At 38.9% G+C, this 26,112-nt stretch overlaps 2 protein-coding genes across 2 annotated transcripts; one reads left to right on the top strand and one right to left on the bottom strand.

The window, feature by feature from the left end:
• The first annotated feature begins 251 nt into the window (after nucleotides 1-251).
• LOC135079205 (phosphatidylinositol 3-kinase catalytic subunit type 3) lies at nucleotides 252-23,031 on the top strand. Its single transcript, XM_063973793.1, has 17 exons — nucleotides 252-453; nucleotides 549-737; nucleotides 1,458-1,614; nucleotides 4,041-4,178; nucleotides 4,618-4,740; nucleotides 6,015-6,110; nucleotides 6,579-6,751; nucleotides 7,761-7,828; nucleotides 12,854-12,959; nucleotides 14,394-14,500; nucleotides 14,913-15,023; nucleotides 15,997-16,126; nucleotides 17,594-17,784; nucleotides 19,001-19,633; nucleotides 20,278-20,491; nucleotides 21,024-21,131; nucleotides 22,589-23,031. The coding sequence occupies exons 1-17, from the start codon at nucleotides 383-385 to the stop codon at nucleotides 22,710-22,712; spliced, it is 2,739 nt and encodes a 912-aa protein (XP_063829863.1). The 5' UTR covers nucleotides 252-382; the 3' UTR covers nucleotides 22,713-23,031.
• Nucleotides 23,032-23,402: 371 nt separating this feature from the next.
• LOC135079204 (vacuolar protein sorting-associated protein 33B) lies at nucleotides 23,403-25,904 on the bottom strand. The gene is made up of 2 exons (XM_063973791.1): nucleotides 25,561-25,904; nucleotides 23,403-25,458 (listed from the first exon to the last, which is right to left on the bottom strand). The coding sequence occupies exons 1-2, from the start codon at nucleotides 25,716-25,718 to the stop codon at nucleotides 23,664-23,666; spliced, it is 1,953 nt and encodes a 650-aa protein (XP_063829861.1). The 5' UTR covers nucleotides 25,719-25,904; the 3' UTR covers nucleotides 23,403-23,663.
• Between the last annotated feature and the right edge of the window lie 208 nt (nucleotides 25,905-26,112).

The raw sequence follows: 26,112 nt of genomic DNA, 5'->3' as shown, positions 1-26,112 counted from the left end.
ATGTTTGTTTTGTTTTTTTTTAACGGAATTCTAGCAACAAACAAACAAATAACTTTTATGAAGTTTAAACTTAAGTTTTCTGGATTTCTCTAAATTATTATTTAAACATTTTACAAAAAGAAGAATTACGTTATTTTTGAGTTAAATTATTTTTATTGCATTGTAACGACTAAATATATTTAACTAGCGTAAAACGGACTGCGTTGCAAAAAAAAAAACAAAACTGTCACCGTCAGCGTCAGCTGCACAAACGTCAAGATTGTCTTGTCAATCCAAAAATTAAATTGCAAAACAGTTGTGAAAAACGAATTGAAACTTGAGGTATTATGCAAAAAAACCTTGGTTTCCAGTAAAAATCGTTAGTTCTTAACTAAACTTCACCATGAACGAGATCGACGACAAGTTTTACTACGTCTACAGTTCTTCGTTGGACTACAAAGTCGAGATTAAAATGTGCGTGGTATTTTTCTTTGTTCCTTCCATATTTCGTGGTTTGTATCTAAACAAATGTTTCTTTTCTCATGTTGAATGTTTACTTTTGTTTCCAGTGGGACACTAGAAGGGAAGCGGGCAAAGCCTGAGTATGACAGGCTGCTTGAAGATCCTATGCTCAAGTTTTCTGGACTGTACCAAGAAGGTTGCTCAGACCTGTACGTGACGTGCCAGGTCCTCAGTGATGGGGTGCCGCTGGCCTTGCCTGTCACTACCTCATATAAAGCCTTCACCAACAGATGGAAGTAAGTTTCTCACTCATTTAATGTTCTCTTTCCTAAGGACCTTATTCACGTGATATTATCGTGTCTCTGTTCGCGTATGTAAATAGTAATCGATAAATTGTGTAAATAGGGGTATTGATAACCAACTAGTGGGTAGCAAAGTAGGTAGGTATTCTACAAAAAAAAACATTTATTTGCTACAGACCCACCTCATTATTTTACAGTGTATATTGATACAGGTGTGAAAAGTTAGGGCAAAAGTAACTAAATTGTCTTTATTGAAAACCCTTTGCTACATAAAAAGCCAAATTGTTTTACAACTACCTACATTTTAATATTATTTGATTTCAAATCTTCCATAGTTTTAATTTGGGCATAGGGCACCCAAAAAGTAGTACACAGCTGCATAAAGAATTTCCTGTTGTTGGTGAAAGCAATTAAATCATAATTAATGTTTGTAGTTGCCAGTGGTTTGTTGGCATGTTCTATTTAAGACTTGTTGCCTAACAGCTAAACTAATCAGGTAAAATAATAAGGATTCTTAAATTTATTGCACCTGGGTGGGTGTGTAATAATTGTTCATAAAAACTGCCTTCTAATTCATAATTCATGACTCTTCTTTGTAAACTCTTCATGACATGTCATGATGTGAGAAACATGACTTTCTTTGTTTTAGGTAATTTAGAAAGAAATTCTGTTTTTAGAAATTTATTTATTCAATACATACTCATTTAATTTCAGCTGGAACGAATGGGTCACTCTCCCGGTGTACTTCAGCGACCTGCCTCGCGATGCGACACTTGCGATGACCATTTATGACTGTGCCGGGCCCGGCAAGGTGATGGTTGTGGGCGGAACAACTATATCTCTGTTCGGGAAACATGGAATGCTGCGACAGGTAAGCGAAATGAAATATTTTTTTGTTTAAGAACTAAAATACGTAGAAGTAACACTTGAATTAGCAAAATATTGATACTAAATGGTAGTATTAATTGCCTTACATGGTTTTTATACAAATTAATAACTAAAATAGAAAAAAAATATATATGTCAACGTGAAATTGTGAACTCTGTCAGTTTACAATATAACGCGTTAGATTGTAAACTAACAGTGGGTTAGGTTAGGTTAGATTGTAATTTAACTACGTCAGATTATAATCTGACGGAATTCACAATTTTACGGTGACATAAAATATACCAAATGGGTAAGTTACTGTTGATAGTAAATGTAAGTATTAAATTGACAAAGGATTAGTTTTTGTTTAACGTTATTATTCATACTTGCATGCAGTTGACAGTACAACCAACTACTAAATACTTATTTGATCTTTGTTATCTATTTTCAATTAGTTGTACATATTTAAATTCACCTTCTGGTATGTATGACCTTCCTGCCTACCACAACTTTGTATTAGTTACTAAGCAAGCATTATTAATTAATTAACTTGACCATTAGATACAGTTAATGAGTAATACTTCGGCATCAAACTATCTTAGAAATTAAATACCTGTTATAACAAGCATTTTGAGAGTGCAAAATTCATTACCAATTTTACAAAAACCATGGGACAACTACCTGGCTAACAAGAATAGGAAAAAAAATTAAACCTTTCAAAACTTTTTGACCATTAGCTGACCTGAGTTTTTGTCCTTTTTTTTCAGCACTGCCCATGTTATTGTCCCAAGACAGGCAGTGTTTAAAAAAATGTGTCTTTAGAGGAGACATACCCTTGCTTAATACTGTCAGCAGACATTTAGGCTTAATGAATGAAAACTGTAAAATTTATAAGTATCTTGCTATTTAGTTTATTTACCTACTTTAATTTACAATAAATCTTTAAACTTTCACCTGGTAAAGAATAACTTACATATTAATTTGGCGATGGATGTCGTAAATGGCGACAAAATATGCGAATTTCAAGCATCCCCAAACTCTGGCCAACATGCAGAGTGCAGTCCAAATTATCTATTTGCCTCTGGTAAATGGACCTTTCTGTAAGCATGCATTTTTCTGGTAATAAATAAATAAATTAGTCTGTATTGTTACACGAGATTAATTTTCATTTTAATATCGCCGCGAAATTAGGCCAACGGTGTCGGACTGCCGATTCGAGGGTCAGTAGTTCGAATCCCATCATTCGCATCATTCGTGGGTGGTCCTAAAACAAGCATTTATTTAGCTTAGCGTGATCATCATTTCTTTTATAGAACATTAATTACATTAATAATTAATTGATGCAAACATTATGAACACGAGTAATCATGTTGATTCTAATGAAGCTTGATCTCTGAATGCATTACATCCCCCTAATATAATGAGAGGTCTTGACCTCGTCAATTATAAAAGGGAAACGCGCAGAATGCATTTCGATGTAAATAGGAATTGCATGTTCCCGCGTCATCAGCTGATGCTCAGATAACCTCTTCTGGATCGTGCTGAACTCGTTACGTGATCGGTGTATAAAGTACAAAGATCTAAGGGGACTATCCACACACTTACACGTGTAAAAATCTTCTATCTATAGCAGCCTTTGGGGTTCGACTTCGAAAGTTCCGAAATAGGCCTTCTCTTTAACCTTCCACCGACTTCTGTCCCTGGCCACTTGCATCCAGTTTATTTCAGCTTGTGGCCGGATGTCATCTGTCTAGAAAGATTATTTTTTTGTGATATTTTATAATCACAAAAAAAAAATACTAAAAGATTATTGATGCTAAGTAAATATGAAATGATGAATAAGTAACAAACGGAAAGAAAATATATCCAGAAATCGAACCCGATATTATTTCGAAAATTCATCAAGGGTACATCAGAAAAAATATAAAAAATTGTCCTATCTCAACATCCTATCAACTTGAGGCATTCGCTGTTTAATATTTTCCCTTTATTTCTTTACTTTGTATTCATAAATATTTATGTTTTGATAACCTGCAATATTTCTCGAACCCCCGTATCGGAGCCTGCATACATAAGCAAACGCCATTTAAATAAGCGTCTTGTCAACAAAGCTATTTGGAATTTGCCAGTATCTCTACCCCTTCAGTCTTGTCTCACACACACAGCCATGTATACCTATGTGATCTTCAAATGTTTTTGTGAAATTATCATCAAAAAAATGACTTAGTGCACTGTGAAGTTTAGCTTTCAACTTTTTCATTGTAATTTAATTAATATCATTGGCTGGAAATAATTTTTCTTTTTTGTAAATGTTTGATTCCATATTCAAAAATGGGCGGTTCGTTCAGCAGCGGAAGGTTATGGAAGAAGTACTTCTCGTTTCTAAAGTTTCGGTTGAATAAGGTTCGTTTTCGCTTTGTCCACAAAAAGGGGATGTTTGACCTGCGGGTTTGGCCGGGGGTGGAAGGCAGTGAGAAGACCCCGGGCAAGGCGCCGGACCGCGGCAAAGAGCAGATGCAGAGGCTGGCCAAGCTGGCCAAGAAGCACAGGAATGGACATATGCCGAAGGTAACAATCTTTTTATATCATGAAATAAACGACCCCCTAAAGTTCATCTACCCCCGGTTTCTGAATTGAAAATTTGATCTTGAGCGTGCTCATGAACTTTCATATTAAATTCGTACTTGAGTAAATGAGCACACTTGAGCCAATTCAGAGACTGGACCATGGTCATTCGTACTAAAAAAATCGTAACTTTCCACGATATCTATTGTCCAAAAGTATCGAAACATTTGTTTGTCAACAAACAAATGCTTGTTGTGTGTTTCTTCATAGTTTTGTTTTCTCAAGTAAAATAAAAAGAATTTCTATTACCACATTTGTTATGACCTCCCCTGCCATTTCACCATTTTCTCATTCATTTCTATTTGGAAGGATTGTTTTATATTCTTGGACATGGAATAGAATCTTTAACACTTTGAACCTAAAGTTGAAATTTTATTAACAGGTGGACTGGCTAGATAGATTGACATTCAGAGAGATTGAGATGATCAATGAAAAAGAAAAGAGAAGTTCCGACTACATGTATCTGATGATCGAGTTCCCCACTGTTCAAATTGACGGTATTAATGTAAGTATCTTTTGGTAAACTAGATCGTAATGCTGTAGTTTTAGAGTTGCTTTTGTACTACAGTGAAACTTGGTTAAGTGGGACCTGGATAAGTGAGAAACCTCCATAACTGGAACTCATGCTGAGGTCCCAAAACTTTGGCACTGAATTACCTCTGTTAGTGGGACGAGGTAAGCCTCTATATCTGCGATTTGTTCTTTCGATTTATCATAATAGTAACCTCTATAACTGAGACAGCGAGTAAATGTTATATGCATAAACCTCTGTAACTGAGATAACATTGTTTGTTTCTCATTCTTATTCTACCCACAAATTCCCCACGTAATTCCAAGTACGTAAGTCAAATTTTGAGCTTCAATTACCTTCAGTTTTAGTTTCGCTTTACTATCATACAGATGTTTATTTGAAAAATGCCAAAACGAAAGCTACAATCGTTATCATTACGTGAAAAACTGACGTTAATATTCGTTTATGAAAGTGGGAAGACACGCGAAGAAGTTTGTGCCGAATTTAATGATCGCACCTGTATAACTGAAATAACCTGTATTCTCACCTCTATTAATGGAACCCTCTGTAAATGAGACAGATATTTATTTATACCTGTATATCTGAGACACTGGGTAAGTGAAATACCTCTATAAGTGAAACGACATTGCAGGTCCCTTCATGTCTCACTTAACCAGGTTTCACTGTATTTCAAGTTATTTCAACAAGGAACCCAAACAAATAGCTCCAGAGATGGGCGTGTCTGTTCTGACGTCAGCATCCCCAATATGGCGTATATCAAGCATAAGAGTGACGATAGTTGATAACCCTGTAACCCTTTTAAATGAATCATAACATGTAGATATTATTATTATGGTTCTTAGTTAAATAATAACAATCAACATCTTCCAAAGAAAGGAAAGGCAGAATCACTATGAAATAATAAAGTAAAGAATATGGAAGTATGGCATACCATTAATTTGGTGTGAAACAAAATGTAATAGACCTTGTTGAAACTTGCCTTAATTAGAAGTTTATACCTAAATCACATCAAACAATATTATCGTTATCGCAAACCTCATCGAAATAATATACACACTGTATACTTAAATTATGTAGAAAAGAAATGGCACCAAAAAACAAAAATGCATTTTCGGCCATTTCAAAACCACGGCCCAATTCTTTGACAGGAATAGCAATAATGAAAAAAGCGAACGACAAATAAGGTGTAGTTTTTAATTAGCCATTTATGAACCGAATATGGAAGCTGACCGAGTTTTATATTGCAGCATGCTGTGGTGTACTACGAGCAAGACGGTGACGAAATGTACCAGTTTAGGGCGCAAGCCGACATCGTGACTGTCCCCGATTATGAGATAGGACAGGTTTGTACAAAATAATATTTTATTCTTTTGGTTTTTTTTATTTTTTATTTGAGACTGATTATACGTTTGTCTTCAATTTAATTTTAAAAAAGTGCATGCTTACTCAGTAATTTTTGGAATTAAAGAGTTCGGGGATATTCGTAATTTGAGTAATATTATTAAGTTAATATCAAGATATTTATCCAATAATATCCGATGTTTTCGAACCTATGAGGAATATGTAATGATCTTCCAACCATTCAAAAATTTTTAGGTGTTTGTATTTGTCTACCCATTTCTCCAAAACTACAGATTAGATTGTGATCCTTATTAAGTAGGACGCCCACCTTGATCGATGGATGGGAAGAATGCAGATGAAAAAAGACTGCAGAAAACTTTCTGTTTTTTGTGACATTTCTTGGCGTCCAGCAGTGTACTTTAAATGGCTGAAATAAGTATGACAATAATGTATCTGTCTTACTCAATCAGGAGAACCTAGTAGAAGCGAAGCAACACCGTTTAGCGCGGTCGCTTCGTGCGGGCGGCAGCGGGCGCGACGCCAAGCCCACGGCTAGCGAGCGTGACCACCTCGCAGCTATCGTGGCGGCACCACCAGGCCAACCGCGCGCCGCCGCCGACCAGGATGCGCTCTGGAAATTCAGGTAGGTTGTCCTCCACAGCTGGCCCGTAGGGACACGACGGCAGCCTATGGGGACACGACGCCAAGCCCACGGCTAGCGAGCGTGACCATCTCGCAGCTATCGTGGCGGCACCACCAGGCCAACCGCGAGCCGCCGCCGACCAGGATGCGCTGTGGAAATTCAGGTAGGTGGTCCTCCACAGCTGACCCGCGGGGACACGACGCAAGCCCGCCGAAATACGAAGCGAGCCCGCGGGGACATGACGTGTTGCCAGCCCCAAAACCACAAAAGCCGGACTCTGTGCTTCATTTGGCCGGACATTTAACCCTAAAAGCCGGACATGTGACGGGGGGAGGGGGGTGCAATTAGTGTCATAGCTACTACTCATGCTACTAGTGAGTATGTACTATCAATCGGTTGCCCAACATCATAATGCGTGCGCTTCATATTATTCTGTGGCTTGACTTTCGCCTGGCACGGCAGCCAAATAAAAAAGCCTAACAAAAGCCGGACAGGCCGGACAAGACCGTAAAAAGCCAAACATGTCGCGGGAACACTATGCGAGCCCCGAGGGGACACTATGTGAGCCCACGGCCAGCGAGCGCGACCATGCAGGATGCTCTCTGGAAGTTTTGGTGTGCTTTCTTTTTTTATCCGTCATTTGTTTTATTGTTATCTTTTGTTTTTTATGTTCAATCTGTATTTTCTATCGCGCTCAAGAACTTCAGCTGTATATCCGTCTTTTGTTTTCCTGATTGTTGTTTTTCTTTTGTATTTTTTTTTAGTCTCTCTTTCGCGCTCTAGATATTTAAATTCAACTGTAATTGTGTCGTTTTTACAACTAAATTAATTTAATTTTTTAATAACTAATCGTTATTGTCTTCCACGCTCCGCTTTAATTCAGATATTTAGGTGTAAAGTTTGTGAATTATAAATATGGAATAAGTAAGCTAGAACTAAATAACAAAATTCAAATAAACGCGTTATTAAGGCTTTGTTCAAGATTGTGACATTAACATTATTGTTGCAGATTCTATTTAACATCACACCGTCGGGCTCTCACCAAGTTTTTGGAATGCGTCAATTGGAACAGACCAGGTATGTCATTGTTTATTTTAGGACATTGCCATAGCTACAAGAGTCCACCCACAAGGTGGACAGATGACCTTATAAAGTGCTGGACGCAGGCCTCTACCAACTGGCCAATCTGGAAATCATTGAGGGATGTTCTATCTTCAGTCGTCGTGTGACTAAAATCATGATGATGATGAACAAAGCTTTCATCATCAATGTAATCTCGTGATTACTGAGTATATTGTGAGAAGTATGAAGGGAAGTCGCACCTTAATTTCGAACTCCTCCTATGTTCTTCTAATTAATTTCGTTGCGGGTCCAATGACAGTTTAACTTTCCCCCGGGACAAACTTGACCTTCATTGGTTGGGTTATTGTGGCGGTCAAGCTGTAGATCCTGGCTACACAGGAGTTGCAGTGGTGGGAACGAGATGTGGGAATAGTCCCGTTACTGAGTATATTCTAATTTCTAAGGTGTATAGTCAAATGTTAGACCAATTCTCCGACGGTAATCTAATAAATAATACGTCTTAAAAATTAAGATAAGTATTATTTTAAAACATGTATTTATTGCACTATGTTACCCAACCAAATATTGAATGGTTTAAGAAATACCAATAAAAATGGAAAACTAACTGGTTCCACCAAGAAAAACTTGTTTTACAAGTAAAGATTTAACTTGGACATTATGCAGATGAACTTTAATAAACATGTCACTAATACCGCCTTATTTTATGTTAATAAGTAGGTTGTTTCACACGTTTCCAAATCAATGGGAATATTAAATACACCTACACACAGTGCTGTTACTAACTTAGATTAAAGTTTTGTATAAGCACGTGTTTTCTCTATCTATTGATGTGAAAGTACAGTCATCATCATCATCATCATCTCAGCCATAAGACGTCCACTGCTGAACATAGGCCTCCCCCAATGCTTTCCATGTTGCCCGGTTGGTAGCGGCCTGCGTCCAGCGCCTTCCTGCTACCTTCATGATGTCGTCGGTCCATCTTATGGACACATTTGAAAGTAGAGTAATCAGAAGAAACTAGGCCTGCGAGGGTACATAAATATTTGTGGTGTATGAACAAAGATATAAGAACTCGTTTTTCTTTACAAGTATATTAACGATAAAAAAGTTAATCAAAATTCAAACAAGAGCTTGACCTACAATAATCATAAAAAAAATGCAGCGACTGCATAAGTTTGGTGGACGCAAGCGGTGAATGTCGCTAAGCTATTCATAAACCAAAAGTACTTACACAGTAACACACACATTGTACATTTTCAAAATTATTTAAATGCCATTAAATAATATAATAGGCATAAATTGTTAACATAATATGCATATCATCAATTAATTAGACTCAAAAAGCCATTGGCTAACGAATACTTCGCTTTATGATCAAAAATGTTACTTGCAGGCAGACTTCAAGGTCTTCCAGCAATTTTAAGTTCTCTTTTTAACACGTCCTACACCACATTTTACAAGTTTTTTAAGCACTTACCTGCTAAACTTTTGTCATTCGCTTGACACTAGAGGACGTATGATTTTATTTAATTGCAAAGCCAATGACTAGTTTTTCTAGTGCATCAATTTAAGTTAGTAGTCACTTTTGGCTATCTCATAATTTTCATTTTAATTCAAACGAGTAATTTTATCGCCTTTCGATGAATTGCATTATTATTTTGTCGATGATGATTAATAAATTAATTAACTATTCCTGTGTACTTAGTTACTTAAACGTTTTCCAATGAATCATCAGAATACTACAAGAGTAATTCAACTGTTACAAATTATGTTTCTTAACTATACTTACGAGCAAAGGTATGGAATCACCTCTTGATACCAAATAAATATTTTTTCTTTCTTTCTTTCTTTCTTGTGTTTTGTTTCCAACAATCTAAAGAATCCAATGACTATGGTATCATGCATCTATGGTATCAAGTTAAAGTTTGTAATTTAAAGTGGTACCATTTTTAAGTTCATCTTTATTATAGTCGTTTAGCTAAAAAGATTACTCAAAATGAATGGGGTGATTCCATACTTTTGCTCGCGAGTGTATAAAGAAGATATTTATATTTTTTATTTAAACCTTCTGCAGTACCCTAATATTTATAATGGTACAAGCCAATAGACATCTTCCGGGCTATGTCACTCCATGAGAGATCATCGCCCTAATCACATTTGGCCTCTACATTGAGGTCGGGTCTATTCTTGATAAAAATCTGTGCAGACAACCTTACATACGTTTATCAGAAACTCTTAAGAACATAATCCTTTCACTACTTAGCTTAGTACATACTAAGCTGACATAATAATGATAAAAAACTACGCTAATGTAAATCATAAAGTTATGAATATGTATGTTATTACTGCATTAAACCGAAATGAATGGGGCCGGCAAACTTGTTTTACAGCCGATAAGTAGTTTTAAACTGAGTTCAAGTTAGTTTTCGACAGAAGTTGGAAGAATCGTGCGTGTCGACGATGTAATTTGTGAGACGTTTTCGCGCATTATTTTTTAAATTATCAAGTTGTGAATAACTGTGAAATACTTTTTAGTGCATTGTGTTTGAAAATTATAAAGTGTGAAGATTTCATTTTGTGCCTAAACTGTGAAATGGTTTTGAAAGTGAATTTTAGTGTCAGAATTTGCAGCCAGTATGGTTTTGTACACGAATAAATGTGTCGAAAATGAAAATGGAGGTATTGCGATCTTTTCTTTAAAATAAGTATTTTTAGCAGCCGCTTTTAGACTATGTAACATATTATCAATTGATAGCAACATTTAAGCCTTAAATCTATACTAATATTATAAATGCGAAAGTAACTCTGTCTGTCTGTCTCGCTTTCACGCCTAAACCACTGAACCGATTTAGATGAAAAGCATAGAGATAGTTTGAGTCCTGGGAAAGGACATAGGATAGTTTTTATCCCGGTTTTTGAAACAGGGACGCGCGCGATAAAGTTTCTGTGACAGACAAAATTCCACGCGGGCGAAGCCGCGGGCGGAAAGCTAGTATTTAATAAAATCAATATTAAGCCTAAAATTGTACGAATAGAAATTGTTTATGCAATTTAGGTTTGTTTGGACTTCTTTATTTCGGCCAGATTGCGATTAATTGGTTCAATCAAAGACCTTGAACTAAATAATTTAATTTACACGTGTTTTCATGCAATGGCCAAGTCAATATATTTATGTAAAACGTTAAAGATTTCCTGGCCTGGACTTGGTATTACTTGGATCTCACAACTTTTTACCGTAGAACAACTGAGTTGCGAGACTTGGTTTTTGTGACAAGTATTGTTTTTGATGGGATCTCATTTCTTTTTGTATTTTGTAGACAGCAGTTATGTATCTAGAAAACTGGACCGAAATTGAAAAATGTTACTCGACTTGGCGGTTGCACTGCCGTGCCCCCAAATCTCATTTCTTTTTGTATTTTCTAGACAGCAGTTATGTATCTAGAAAACTGGACCGAAATTGAAAAATTTTACTCGACTTGGCGGTTGCACTACCGTGCCCCCAAATATTTTAGTTTTTCCTTGATTCATACACCAAACACTACTTATATTCCAAATTTGAAGCTTCTAGGTCTGCTAGAAGTGCCTTAGAATTTTGATGATCGGTGAGTCAGTCAGTGAGTCAGTGAGTGACAAAATTAAGTAACTTTGACCCGTTATAATTCTTAAACTACTGGTTCAAATTGAATGAAATTTTAAATATACCGTGTCTTTACAATGCCTGCATAGCTAATGAAAATTCAGCCTTCTAGTTTTCTCCACAACGAAGTTACAGGCAGTCGAAAATGGCCTGAATTGCTTCGAGAAAAGGATGGTACGGCCGTGCCGCTTTTTTGCTCGACTTGGTGGGACAGATATTTTTACTAGTATATGTGAGCATCAGCGCTCAAGCCTTCGTCTCTTGTACAGGATGACCTGTGATGAGTGAACGTCCTTGTAATGGATTATAGTACAGGCACGTATTACCTAATTGCCATTTGCAAAGGCAACCCTTTACGTAACCATACCTGCCTTGCACTCTGGATCGATAATATCTATAGAGATCACTGGAAGCACCTGGATGCGGGCAACACAGAACCGATCGATGTGAAAATCTTTGGGGGATGCCTTTGTCCAGCTGTGGACGTCATTTAGGACGGTATTTTTTTTTTTTTTATGTGATAGGAGGCAAACGAGCAATTATTCTACACGCTCAAACCAGACTTGACCTATACTAAAGCCTGGTCCGTGAGCACGTAGAATTTTGTGCAATGACCCCAAGCTACCCATCCTTATCGCTCGCGCGTAATTATATTGCTGTCGCGACTGTGTGACGGGCGCCCGCAGTGAGTGTGCGAGCGCGACAGCAACATAATTACGCGCGAGCGATAAGGATGGGTAGCTTAGGGTCATTGGACAAAATTCTACGTGCTCACGGACCAGGCTTTAGTTGGGTTTTTATTTGCGGTCAAGCTGTAGATCCTGGCTACACAGGAGTTGCAGTGGTGGGAATAGTCCCGTTATACGCGAGGTCCGGTTTCTACCAAAGTGCAGAGGAGAGATAACGTTGGAATAACCAATCAGATTTCTTTATTTCCATAACACCTGTCCGCTCAGTCAAAAATCTGATTGGTTATTCAAACACATCTCCTATTCTTTCCTCTTTGGTAGAAGCCAAGTCTTAGGGCCTTACAACTGGCACATTACAAGCGTTTTTAGAGCGAACACGAGGCGAAAACTAGGCCATTCCCAAAGTGGGGGGCGCAAAGACTTATTGGAGGGGGCGTGGGCAATCTTTAAGTAACCTGCGACCGCTGCATTCCAGATTGCTCGATACGACCAATAAATAGTCTTGAATGAAGCAGGGGGGGGGGGGGTTGTATGGTCGAAAGGGGGCGCGTCTCAAATACGTTTGGGAACCAATACTCTAGGCGGAAACGTTGAACACAGCCGCGGCGTGTTCGCTGCGTCACCGCTCCGCTCTGAAAACGCTTACAATCCGCCAATGTCTCACTTCACATGGTAAATATTGTTTGTTTGCAGGCGAGGTGCGGCAGGCGCTGGCGATGATGAAGCAGTGGACGCCGATGGACGTGGAGGATGCCCTTGAGCTGCTCACGCCCAAGTTCACGCATCCAGCTGTCAGGAAGTACGTATCTTTGTGTATCATCACCACCGATTTCATGGTGGTGATGTTGTCATCAAAATCACATAGCATCTGGCTTGCTGAGGGCGTCCGTCAAACCCTAGGATCTAACAGCAGGCGTACATTTTGCGTCTAGCATGCGATTTTAACAAAATATGATGTGACGTTTGGTGGAAATTTTTGGTTAATACTTTTCGAAACTACTGGTAAGAATAATACTATTGTAACTAGATCCTTTTCTTTTCTAATCCGTCTATCGTTCCTTCGGATACATTGAAGACCATTTCATCCCAGATAGTCCAGTCATTATAGTAAGTTCACCTCGGAATTCGAGATACCCAGCTGTAAGTCTGTAAATACGTGTATATTGACACCATAAAAGTTGTCTCAAAACCTACATATGGTAGGGTGTAAGCAACTATTAAATTTCAAGGTCAACGGTCACAAAAATCGGTTTTTTGCGCTTTTTTTAGAAATATCTTATTTCCTATGGGTTCTTTGCTATTTGTATGTATTATCAATATTGTAGAATACTAAATTCTCTACAAATTTTGTTTAAAAAATTTTTTTATACGGTGAACCGTTTTCGAGATAGAGGGCGGAGAGCGCGCGGTCACTGCATCACTTCAGGTCAACTTAAGCGGTTTAGATTTTTCATACAAAAGGATTTTCCCGCTAATTCCCGTGGGAATTTCGGGAATTCCTTGCTGTTTACTTTTACTAAGGTACCTACATGCCAAATTTCAAGCGTCTAACTTCCGTTAAGCGTTTAGATTTTTGATACAAAAGGATTTTCCCGCTAATTCCTGTTCCCGTGGGAATTCCTAAGTATACTATAACCTGCCCAGGAGTATGAAGAATAATTGTACCAAGTTTCGTTAAAATCCGTCTAGTAGTTTTTGTTTCTATAAGGAACATACAGACAGACAGACAAAAATTTTACTGATTGCATTTTTGGCATCAGTATCGATTACTAATCACCCCCTGATAGTTATTTTGAAAATATATTTCATGTACAGAATTGACCTCTACAGATTTATTATAAGTACTAGCGGCCGCCCTCTATCTCGAAAACGGTTCACCGTATAAAAAAAATTTTTAACAAAATTTGTAGAGAAATTTTTATTCTACAATATTGATAATAAATACAAATAGCAAAAAAACCATAGGAAATGAGATATTTCCAAAAAAAGCGATTTTTGTGACCTTTGACCTTAAAATTTAATAGTTGCTTACACCCTACCATATGTAGGTTTTGAGACAACTTTTTGGGTGTCAATATACAAGTATTTACAGACTTACAGCTGGGTATCTCGAATTCCGAATTCTTACCTAATTTAAGCTTAAATGATTGGACTAAGAACATTTTAGTGTAGATGAGCTTTTAAATAATTTGCATGCATAAAATTTTACATGGTGGGGACTTTTTTATTGTAGATACGCCGTGTCTCGCCTGAAACAAGCCCCTGATGAAGACCTACTGTTGTACCTACTGCAATTGGTGCAAGCCCTCAAGTATGAGGACTTCTCCGAGATACATGAGGGTAAGTGACATATTTTTTTCATATGAACCCTACCGCAACATTGTATGTGCCAGTACTTAGAAAAAACAGCGCAAGACACACAAGATTTATAAGAATTATTCATAGTGTCAGACTTTGTTATTGGACAGGCCGCTTGCGATATTGTTACCTTTATCTTTTGTACCTATGGACTTGAAGGCGAACTGTAAGGAAAATAGCGGCGATCACAATAGATCGATACCGGTCGCAGTGATACTAGGACTTTATTGAACTGGAATAGCCGCTCAACACAAATAGGTAAATTAAATAATACTCTCTCTAGTTCCAGGCAAGATATAATTTAAGGCTTTATTGATCCAATCTCATTTGGAAATTTTGGAATATTTCATTCGCTGGTTAACGTCTTCTTTAACTGTGTTCCTTTTGAAAACAGAGTACATGCGAGTATGCGGCAAAGACTCGGCCGTGGTATATTCAGACGCAGAGGGAAAGCTCATGCAGAGCGGACACAGGGGCAGCCAGGCCAGCCTGCTGTCCACCTCAGGTACAGTTAAGATGTTATTTCTATAGTCTGGTCTGTGAGCACGTAGAATTTTGTCCAATGACCCCAAGCTACCCATCCTTATCTCTCGCGCGTAATTATGTTCCTGTCGCGCTCGCACACTCACTGCGGGCGCCCGTCGCACAGTCGCGACAGCAATATAATTACGCACGAGCTATAAGGATGGGTAGCTTGGGGTCATTGGACAAAATTCTACGTGCTCACAGACCAGGCTTTACACAATTTATTTATTTGACGCCTATGGCTACATCAAAATTGATACATTTAAACCCGAATACAAGATGTTCCATTGGTAGTCAAATAAAAAATGGTGCTAGTTGTCACCATCAATCCCCAATTTTTAAGTGACCCCTATGGTAACACAACAGGAATTGTGTTTTCAAAGAGGTCACTTAAAAACTAGGGATTGATGGTGAAAACGGGCATGATTATACTACTGCTCAAATGCAACAACTAGGGAAAAAGAATAAAGTTAAAATTAAAAAAAATATACAAAATACCTTTCCATAAAAATTGCTATCAGCACTTTTTCTAAGAACCTTCCCATACTTTTTTAAGAATAGAGTTTTTTTTAGAATTTAGATATTAGTCTTGTAGGAAAAAATATATTTGAGTAGTAAAATCAACCTTTTTGTTTGGACATCTACCAAAGAACCCTGTATAACACTGTTGAAATCTATTCTTTCGTGCAAAATTCAATGAACTACTCCTGAATCAAATGTACCGTACTACTGCTTTTTCTTTTTATTTATATTAACCGGCAGACAGTGGTGACTGAGTTTGTTGCGGCGCTTCTTCTCAGCACTTGCCAAATGTTGGTCTCGAAGCGCTGGTAGGGTAAAAAGATTATGAGACATGTAGAGGATGCTTAAGAGCAAAATGACGATTTGTAAGAACTATTTATTAGTCTAAACAAATAAAGAAATTTTGACTTTGACTTGACTTTGACTTTCAGTATTGACATCCAGCGAGATGACGTCATCGGTAACAAGTCGGCGCTCGCTAGACGCGCGGACGGATGACGCGACACCGGCGGAGGAAGCCACTAACGACAACAGTGTGGCTGACAACAATAATATCTTCGCGTGAGTCTGACATCAAAGTCCTCCTTTCATAATAATAGATTTTTTTTTTCTTTTCTAATCACTTGGCAATCTGTTTCCGCGAAACAATAATCCAATCATCTGTCCGATTCCAATCCGGTTCTTGAGGCGTTCAGTAAGAGACTAGTCCAGTGAGTCATCTCTTATTCTTTCACTGCGAATCTTTTCGCTAGGTTTTGAATGCTATGTCTCTTCAGTCTGGAAAAGTGGAGACTGCCAGTTCCTTGCAGTTGAGAGGCGAGTTCGTTTCTGTGACTATCCAGTCTCAGTTGGTAACTTTTACTGTACTTTTCAATTTGCTGTTTCACTGTATAGAAAATATGTAAGGTTTTTTATTTAGCATCATCAAATCACTCAATGATTTTCTACAGACATAAAAAATTTCGTGACGTCACTCAACACATTAGAAAACAATACGCCGAGTCCCATATATTACGAGTTGCCATGGGCGCGTGTCATATGACGTCACGCACATCTAGTTCTATGCAAAGTTTTAACACGTCTTTAGTAATCGGCAACCAGCGATTCTCGCGAGTTAGACGCATGCGACTGTTATTGTACGAGCAAGTACATAGCATATAAGTTGTTCAGTAAATCTGCTGACATAGCGCCTGCGCGCACGACCTACTTTCTGTTCATTTTACTTCATTTTTATAACTTACTTACAATTCAGTGTAATAAACGCTCTCTACGGAATCGGACACAGTTTTAATTACCACATCCCGTGACGTAGATAAAACTACAACTACATCCAACATCAACACTGTAGAGGCACACAAGACACACAGCCCCTACAGTTATAATGTAAAGTTGTGTCTCATTACTCCCATAATCTATCTATCTATATAAATAAAAATGAATTGCTGTTCGTTAGTCTGATTAAAACTCGAGAACGGCTGGGCCGATTGAGCTGATCTTGGTTTTAAAATGTTTGTCGTAGTCCAGGGTAGGTCTAAACGGTGAGCAAATAAGGAAACATTGCGATAGCTTATTTATTGCCTTTAAGGCGGAACAGAGTTTGCCGGGTCAGCTAGTTAATTATAAAAATAATGATTTTGTTTTTTGCAAACAAAACTGTATTTTTTGGCTCTCCTATCCTATTATTCTATAAAAGGTTGCCGGCCCCTGCTTTAAAAACTCAGACTTTATTTATTATAAACAAAATTATCTATTTTGTCGGCCGTTTTGGTGTAGTGGTTCGAAACGGACTACTATTCCGGAGGTAGCGGGTTCGATTCCCGCACAGTACAAACATTTGTGTGCATGAACATATTTGTTTGTATTGGACTGGGTGTTTTCTATGTATAATAAGTATGTATTTACAAAAAAAAAAGTATTTAAGTATGTTTATATCCGTTGTCTAGTACCTACCCATAGTACAAGCTTTGCTTAGTTTGGGACTAGAAGCGCAGTGTAAAATGTCTAAGGATATTTATTTATTTATTCCAGCGAGACCGACGGCGAGGAGCACCTCAGCTTATCGTCGTTTCTGATCGAACGCGCCTGCGGGAACAGCGTCGTCGGCAACTACCTCTACTGGTACCTGCTCATCGAGTGCGAGGACCGGCCCGCGCAGGATCATGCTGTGCGGGCTATGTATCTGAGAGTCATGCGCGCCTTCTCGCACCAGCTGGCCAAAGGTAAGACAGAAAGAGACGGCATATGCCGTGAAGAAGGCAACGCAGGTTTTCAGGATACGACTCTCGGCTCTAAGTCTGCGGCGCAAGGCTGACAGTGGCGTGCCGGCTATCGCGCCTTCTCTCACCAGCTCGTCAAAGATACGACTCTAGCTCCTAAGCCCGCGGCGTAAGGTTGACAGTGGCGTGCGCTACCTGTACTGGTACCTGCTCATCGAGTGCGAGGACCGGCCCGCGCAGGATCATGCTGTACGGGCTATGTATCTGAGAGTCATGCGCGCCTTCTCGCACCAGCTGGCTAAAGGTAAGAGAGAAAGAGACGGCGGAAGAAGGCATACAGGTTATAGGGTGCGACTCGAAGAAGGTCACGCAGGTTTTCAGAGTACTCGCCCCTCGGCCCACAGCGTAAGGTTGACAGTGGCTTGCGCGCAATAGAACTGCGCGCGCGCGCCTTCTCTCATCTGCTCGCTAAGTATGACTCTCTTCCTTAACCCCGTGGCGCAAGGCTGATAGTGGTTTGCCGGCTATCGCGCTTTCTCGCACCAGCTCGCTAAAGGTACGATTCTCGTCCTTAAGTCGGTAGCGTAAGGCCGACATTAGCGTGCGCACTTGTACCTACGCTTGCTTCTACCAGCTCGCCAAAGATACGACTCTAGCTCCTAAGTCCGCGGCGTAAGGTTGACAGTGGCGTGACTTGTACTGGTACCTGCTCATCGAGTGCGAGGACCGGCCCGCGCAGGATCATGCTGTGCGGGCTATGTATCTGAGAGTCATGCGCGCCTTCTCGCACCAGCTGGCCAAAGGTAAGAGAGAAAGAGGCGGCACTATAAAATTACAAGGATACGGCGTAAGGCTGACAATAGCGTGCCGTGTGACTACGCATCATGCGCGCCTTCTCACTCCAGCTTGCCAAAGATACGATTTTCGCCCTTAATTTCGCGGCGTAAGGTTGACAGTGGCATGCGCGCTATACGTGCTTTCTTCCACCAGCACGCTAAAGATACGACCTGTACGACTCTAGCCTTCTCGGCCCGCGGCGCAAGAAAGAAATGGAATTCCAATGCCACCATAACATTTTATATGCTTGATGCCAAATGGTTGAAATCTTTCGGTAAACTGCTGTTTATAATAGTCAATAAAGTTGTATACTTTGTTGATCGTTCGTGCTTTTTAACAAATTACGCGCAATAAATACTCACCTCAACTTTTCCCTCAACAGGCAACGCGGAACTTCAACGCACGCGCAACTTCCTCGCTCGCCAACAGGTGTTCATAGACAAACTCGTCAAGCTAGTCAAGACCGTGACCCGCGAAAGCGGCAACCGCAACAAGAAGGCTGAACGCTTACAGCAACTGCTAGCTGACCCTGATGCCTTCAAGTTCAACTTCACAAACTTCGAGCCCATGCCCTTTCCCCTAGATCCAAACGTAACCATCAAAGGAATAGTAGCCAAAAAGGCCAGCCTCTTCAAATCTGCACTAATGCCTTCCAAACTCACTTTCCTCACCACCGAAGGCGTCGAATACGAGGCGATATTCAAGCACGGCGATGACCTCCGTCAGGACCAACTCATTCTCCAAATGATCACTCTCATGGACAAATTGTTGAGAAGAGAAAACCTGGACCTAAAACTGACCCCTTACAAAGTCCTGGCGACCAGTTCAAAGCACGGGTTCCTACAGTTCATAGAGTCAATAACTGTGGCCGAAGCGTTAGCTACAGAGGGCAGTATACAGAACTTCTTCAGGAAACACAATCCGTGCGAGGGCGCCCCGTACGGGATCAAACCTGAGACTATGGACACGTATATTAGAAGCTGCGCAGGATACTGCGTGATCACTTATTTGCTCGGTGAGTTGTTAAAACTTGTTTAATGCAGTAAGTTAAATCATCACAATATAAAAATGCAGGGTGTATTTTTTCAAATCGTTCAATTTTAGATAGGCTTATAATATTTTCATAAAGCTAGCTTTTGCATTACATCTAGAAATTCCCGCTAGCTTCATGACTCCCATTCGTCAGCGTTATTTTTAAGTGTCGATTTAAGTTAACCACCCACGCGTTTGTCTCACCCATCCTGTCGGGCTAGGATGTGCGCCGTGATAAAATCTTAACGATGATTTTAGACGACAAATGGCTTACCACGTAAAATCTATAAAATAGCGTGATAAACGCTGATCGCGGCACGCATCCTAGGCCTACTGATATAGATTGAATTAGCCACAGGTCATGACTAACTACACTAGAAAAATAGCCATCTTCCTCTGATAGTGACTTTGGTAGAAAGTGAAAAGAACAATTTACATCACTTGAAATATTTTTAACCATTTTCTTTTAACACTGTAGTAATGAAATCGATTTGTCTCAATGTCTCCAACATATACTCAAGGTCAGCTGGTAGAGAATGACGTATGGCATTAAGCTCGCCTTTTTGTACGGAACATTGTTGTGTGTGCAATAAAGTCTTTAAATAAATAAATAAATATACCTTTCAGGCGTAGGCGACCGTCACCTTGACAACTTATTACTCACCAAAGCGGGCGCATTATTCCACATCGACTTCGGTTACATCCTCGGCCGCGACCCCAAGCCTCTCCCGCCTCCCATGAAGCTCAGCAAAGAAATGGTGGAGGCTATGGGCGGCGTCCACTCCGAACATTACCACGAGTTCCGCAAGCAGTGCTATACAGCCTTCTTGCATCTGAGGAGGTAACTAACTAACAACTAACCCTCTTGAGGTCAACTCAATAGGCTTCAATTGTTATAGTAATCCGTGAGTCCGCTGCAAAATTGCCTACGTTATAGGACATCATATTGGCATACGGTCCGAAAAGATGTGCTGAGCGAGGATCAGAAAATTATCGCCCTTAAAATTGGCCAAAAGTTTGACAAACTTTTTCACTAATTGCTCTTGTTGATACACTAGGCGACCTGCCTAGGCATCACTTTAGGCCTCATGTTATAATAATCTGGATACGTTATGGCCTTCCTAATCTCTCTATATTCGGCGCGAAAGCTAAATGCAAAATACTCACCAGATTGCAGTGTGAAATGTCTTAAGTATTTTGTTTGGGGCTAGCTGGTTCAGATCCGGCTCGAAGGACCATTTTGTTTGGGGTAAAACGGATATTCTTGGTATTATAGAAAGGAATAGATCGGATTTATTTGTTTTATGGTAGCATTCAAGTCTTAAGTCAAAGAATAATTCGAAGATAACGCCAAACTTTGTTTTTTCCCGCAGACATGCCAACCTGATGCTGAACCTGTTTTCCCTGATGGTGGACGCGTCGGTGCCTGACATCGCTCTGGAGCCCGACAAGGCGGTCAAGAAAGTGCAGGACAAGCTGAGGTAATGCTGACGTCACATGTTCTTTAATCATCATCATCAGGGAGATGAGACGTATTTACTAGAACAGATCCACACACTAGGTATTTTACAGTACTAGGCGGCACCTATTCCATTTTTTTAAATACTTGATCCACCTAGTATTTTATAAATTACACGATTTCCGACCCTACCATCAAAGTAATAGAGGTTATTATTGCGTAATCCGTATTCGTGTATTACGCGCACCTAGTATTTCTCGCTAAGCTTATGTGAGAACGTAGAGATTCACTCCGTCTCGGTCTGACCAAACAAATTTGAGCGCGACGAAGCAAACGCACACAAACGTAGTCAAACCATATTCATGTAAATAAGAAAAAAATATGTAAATATTTTTATGAAATTGATATCTTTTAAATACGCCAACTTTTAAGTTGACAGTCCTAAGCCTGTTGAAGTATGAAGGGAGGAATTATTATTCAATTTCAAATTGCATTATTCATACTACGGTTGTATCTTTTAAAAAAAAAAAATATTAAAGTCATATTACGTGGATTAGTCCGCACTAGTCGCGTCAAGTATGCTAAATTACTACGTACTAGGTGGAATAGGTATTTGGATCGAGTATTAATAAATACTAGGAATAGGTGCACCTAGTATCAAATTTACCTAGTATAACCCATCTCTAATCAGGGCCGTCTTTAACCTACTAAGGGCCCTGGGCATTTAAGGATTAAGGGGGGCCCTTATCATCTGGAAACAGGTTTTATTAGCAGATGGGGGCTTAGTCATCAAAATGTCCACTTCTCGAAATTACAACTTCTTATAATGTCAACTTCGCTAAAAGACAACTTCTCGTAATAATATTGTCTATTTCGGATATTTCGATTATTTGTGGACATTTTGCGTCCCGGTTGTCATTTTGAGAAGTTGTCATTTTGATGACTAAGCCAGATGGGGGCCCCCTCAGTCGCGGGGCACTGGGCACGTGCCCAAAGTGCCCAGTGGGAAAGAGGGGCCTGATCATCATTGTCGTCGGCGTCGTTTCAGCCAAATGACGTCCACTGCTGGACAAATGCCTCCCCCAAGAATTTTCATAACGACCGGTCCTGCACTGCTCGCATCCAGGTACTTTCCTGGCTTTACTTTATATCAACATGGGCCTGGTTGTCTGGCGAAAACTATTGGCGAGCGCGCGAGCATTCGTTTTATTTTTTCGAGATGGGCTTTCAAAGCTGAAGGCTAATAAAGAATATGTGCGATTTTGGGACAAACATTGTAGTGTGATGTTCTGTTGAATATGCCTTATAAATTTCAAACTGACGCATTAGTTTGCATCAATATGACACCGTTTGCCAGAAAGATACCTTATTGCCTTACCGCAAATGATTTGTAATTAATTCTGTTGCGTTGCGCTTGATCGCCCTAGGCTGGCACTAAATGAAAATCCAGCTAACTTAGCATCCTATTTTCACTTCCAGACTGGACTTGGGCGACGAAGAAGCTGTGCACTACCTCCAGAACCTGCTAGACATGTCGGTGACGGCTGTCATGGCGGTCCTCGTGGAACAGTTCCACAAATTCGCGCAATACTGGCGCAAGTAACCTCACTAAAGCCCGGACCGTGAGCACGTAGAATTTTGTCCAATGACCCCTAGCTACCCATCCTTATCGCTCGCGCGGAATTATATTGCTGTCGCGACTGTGCGACTGGCACCCGCAGTGAGTGTGTGAGCGCGACAGCAACATAATTACGCGCGAGTGATAAGGATGGGTAGCTTGGGGTCATTTGACAAAATTCTACGTGCTCATGGACCAGACTATAGTAGTCATTTAGTTTCAATGGGCAAAATGAATCGACTTATTTTCGAGTATTCGTGGCGCCATCTTTTGTTTTTTAACTAAAATATGACATTTCGTAAAACCCCTTCTTTTTAGTTTTTAGGAAATTGACTGATTTACGGTTACTCCTTTTGAACCGTTATTTTAAGGACGTTGTGATAGTTACAAAATTTGCCAATGCCCATTGAAGAGATAGTAGCTTCCTCATAAGTTATAATAGCAAAAATGTTTATCATTATAATCAATTGCTTCTGTAGACTGAAAACAGGAAAAAAATATTTAAATAATCGGAAATTGCATAATAATTTTAATATCATTCTTCAGTTTTAAAAAATATCAGTAAATCAAATTTTATATTTCTTACTCCCAGAATAAATCAATAGGCAAAAATGAGAAGTAAATTTTGTACTGTGATATAATTACGACGTATTTTTAAGATTCTAAATAAAAGTATTTTTATATGACATAATTATGTTTTATTTCAAAAGCTCCTTCCAAAATATCATAAGTAATAGCTTATCTAGCGTAATTCATTGCACAAAAGATAAAATGTGACAAATAAATATCAACTTTGTTGAACCTTAAATATGAGTTATTTTATATTACATTTATTTCCTGTCATTATAACTTCAAGTCATACATTTAAAACATAAGTTGAAGTGATAAAGAATTTACAAAATTCTCATCTTTGAACCAACATTAATCATCAAGCATTCAAGTGTTGGCAAACATAAGATCACTGCCACTTGCAACACAATCACTTGCTATGTAAATCTTACTGCCTGTTGTAGTCTGCACCACATCACAGGCAGCAATCTCGGCATAATTCACCCCTCCAATCACATACACAAACACACTCTTGGGCTTCAGAGGAAAAGCATTCCCAAAATTGGGATCAGCTTTCAAAACCTTTGACATACTCTTAGGATCTCTACAACCAAATTCTAAATCTGTATTGACTTTCATGTTTTCCAATTTTTCATTAAGTGTTTCCATGCCTTCTTTCATCCTTGCAGCAATACATCCACCCACTTTGAAGTCTGACAACGCAGACAATTTGGAGATGACTTCTGATAATGATTCAGCGGATAACACAGTATTGCAGAGCACTGCTATTAAAGGGATGTAACCTCCATTGAATACATAACTAGGAGATGACTTCCCAACCTTATCTGGTTGTGAAGGTAACTGTTTCAGTTTATTTGCTGCAGCTTGAAATGCACTCTGCCATCGAGGCAGTCTATCACTCAAGTTGCCTAAATTGGAAATGTTCAAAGATAATTTTATACTAGAAGGCTGAATCAGTAAGCCAGCATTGACTAGGTTACTAAATACATACAAAAACTTGTAGCCAAAAGCAAGCAAGTATTTGGTCACTAGAGTGTTGTATTCCTCATAAGATAGCCCTTGTGTTAAACTTAACAAACACATTAGACGTAAACTGTTATAAATATGAATATCTGTGCCAAAATTTTCATCAACAAATGTGAAGTTGGACTTCTTATTTCTATTATTTAACATTTCAGTTTCAGTCAGTTTCAGATTTTCGAATTTATTACTCATTTCAGAGATAATAGTCTCACATGCTAATACATGGTTCACTAGATTCTGTTTGAATAAAGCAACCTGCTGCAGTTTGGTTGCCACATAATGTTTCATTTCTTGAATGCCTAGAGCTTTGATGTCCTCATTCTTCAGTAACTTTGCTTTAGAGCTGAGAACACTTAGAACCTCAGAAAAATGCCTGTGTTTAATCTCTCCATACAGAGTGTCTATAGAGCTATCTAAAGTCATGACAGGGTTTTTATCTGTTGAATTATTTTCTTGGAATCCAAAATCTAGCTTTCCCTTTTTATACTTTGTGTCCTTTACATTCAGATCTAAATGAGCACAGTTAATATTAAATATTTCACTTAGTAATCCACTATAGGTAGCTGGAGTAAGGAGACTTGAAGGGTAATCCTGATTCCTGTCAATCAAAATCACAGCCCCAATTTCATCGGAACTCTCTGAACTTAGAAAGTCTCTTGCATAGGTTTCATTATACACTTCCAACATATCTAAAACACTTGCAGACAATTTCCCAAGTGAAAACATGATTTTAGGTTTACCAGTTACATGGAATAAGCTCCATAATGACATGGCTACACTGGAGAGTAGGGCATGGTTCTGTTCTACAAACAATTGTTTGAAAAGAAATGGAAGTTCCAAGCTTAGAAGTTGTTCATCTAATGCCATTAGTTCCCAAGCAAAAGTATGCAGCTTTACAATGCCGTACAAACCCTTACTTTCAAGTATAGAATCATAAGAACATAATACTTTGGGCACTATTATTATGTGGAAGCATTCCAAGTCCGCTAGAGCAGAGTTTTGACTCAGGAGAGATGATATTTGGTCCAATACACACTTGTACTTTTGAGTACAGGCTGGTATGAAGTAAACTCTATTTGTGTTGGCTGTTGTTCCCAGTTGTGGATCCATTTTGTATATTTTATCGATTCCATTTTGCCTGAAAGAATAAAAAACATGAACATACACTATAACACACTAACGCAATAAACGGTATGTTTAATGATATGGTAATGTATTCATAAAATATTTATTTGCCCACCTGAGCCAAGTTACACCACAAATTCGCTCCAAAGGCTTGATAAGAGAAGGATCTATGATAAGGTCTTTCTTATCTCCACACTGGGCAAGAATTCTCTGTAGCTTACATTGAGATATAAGGCTCAAAGAAGCCAACTTCAGAGAAAGTGGTTGATCCATAGTAATCTTGATTTATTGTGTAAATTGATTATTTATTTCAAACACTGTAGAACTCTTTGAACATTATTATAAGTACACATTACAATTTTCCCCTCTGTTTTTAAAGGGTTCATTTGAAATCTTTAAAAAATGTGTTTGCAATGCAATGAGAATACAACACAAAATAAGACTTTGACACTGACAGCTCTCTGTGACTGACGAGCACTGACAGAAAGATCAGCTGTCAGCTGTGCTGTACATGCTTCTGATGATTACCTACCGGTATTATACCGGTAGAGAAATCATTCGTTTATTCAATGTTTATTCATCATGCTTAAATCCATTTAGTAAACTAAGACTAAGCAGATAAATTATTCACATAATTTATAATCACATGGCTTAATCGGAAGAGCCA

The sequence above is a fragment of the Ostrinia nubilalis genome, chromosome 16 (assembly GCF_963855985.1).
Source record: "Ostrinia nubilalis chromosome 16, ilOstNubi1.1, whole genome shotgun sequence".
Classification (NCBI taxonomy): Eukaryota; Metazoa; Arthropoda; class Insecta; order Lepidoptera; family Crambidae; genus Ostrinia; species Ostrinia nubilalis.
This window is presented reverse-complemented; position numbering and strand designations above follow the sequence as displayed.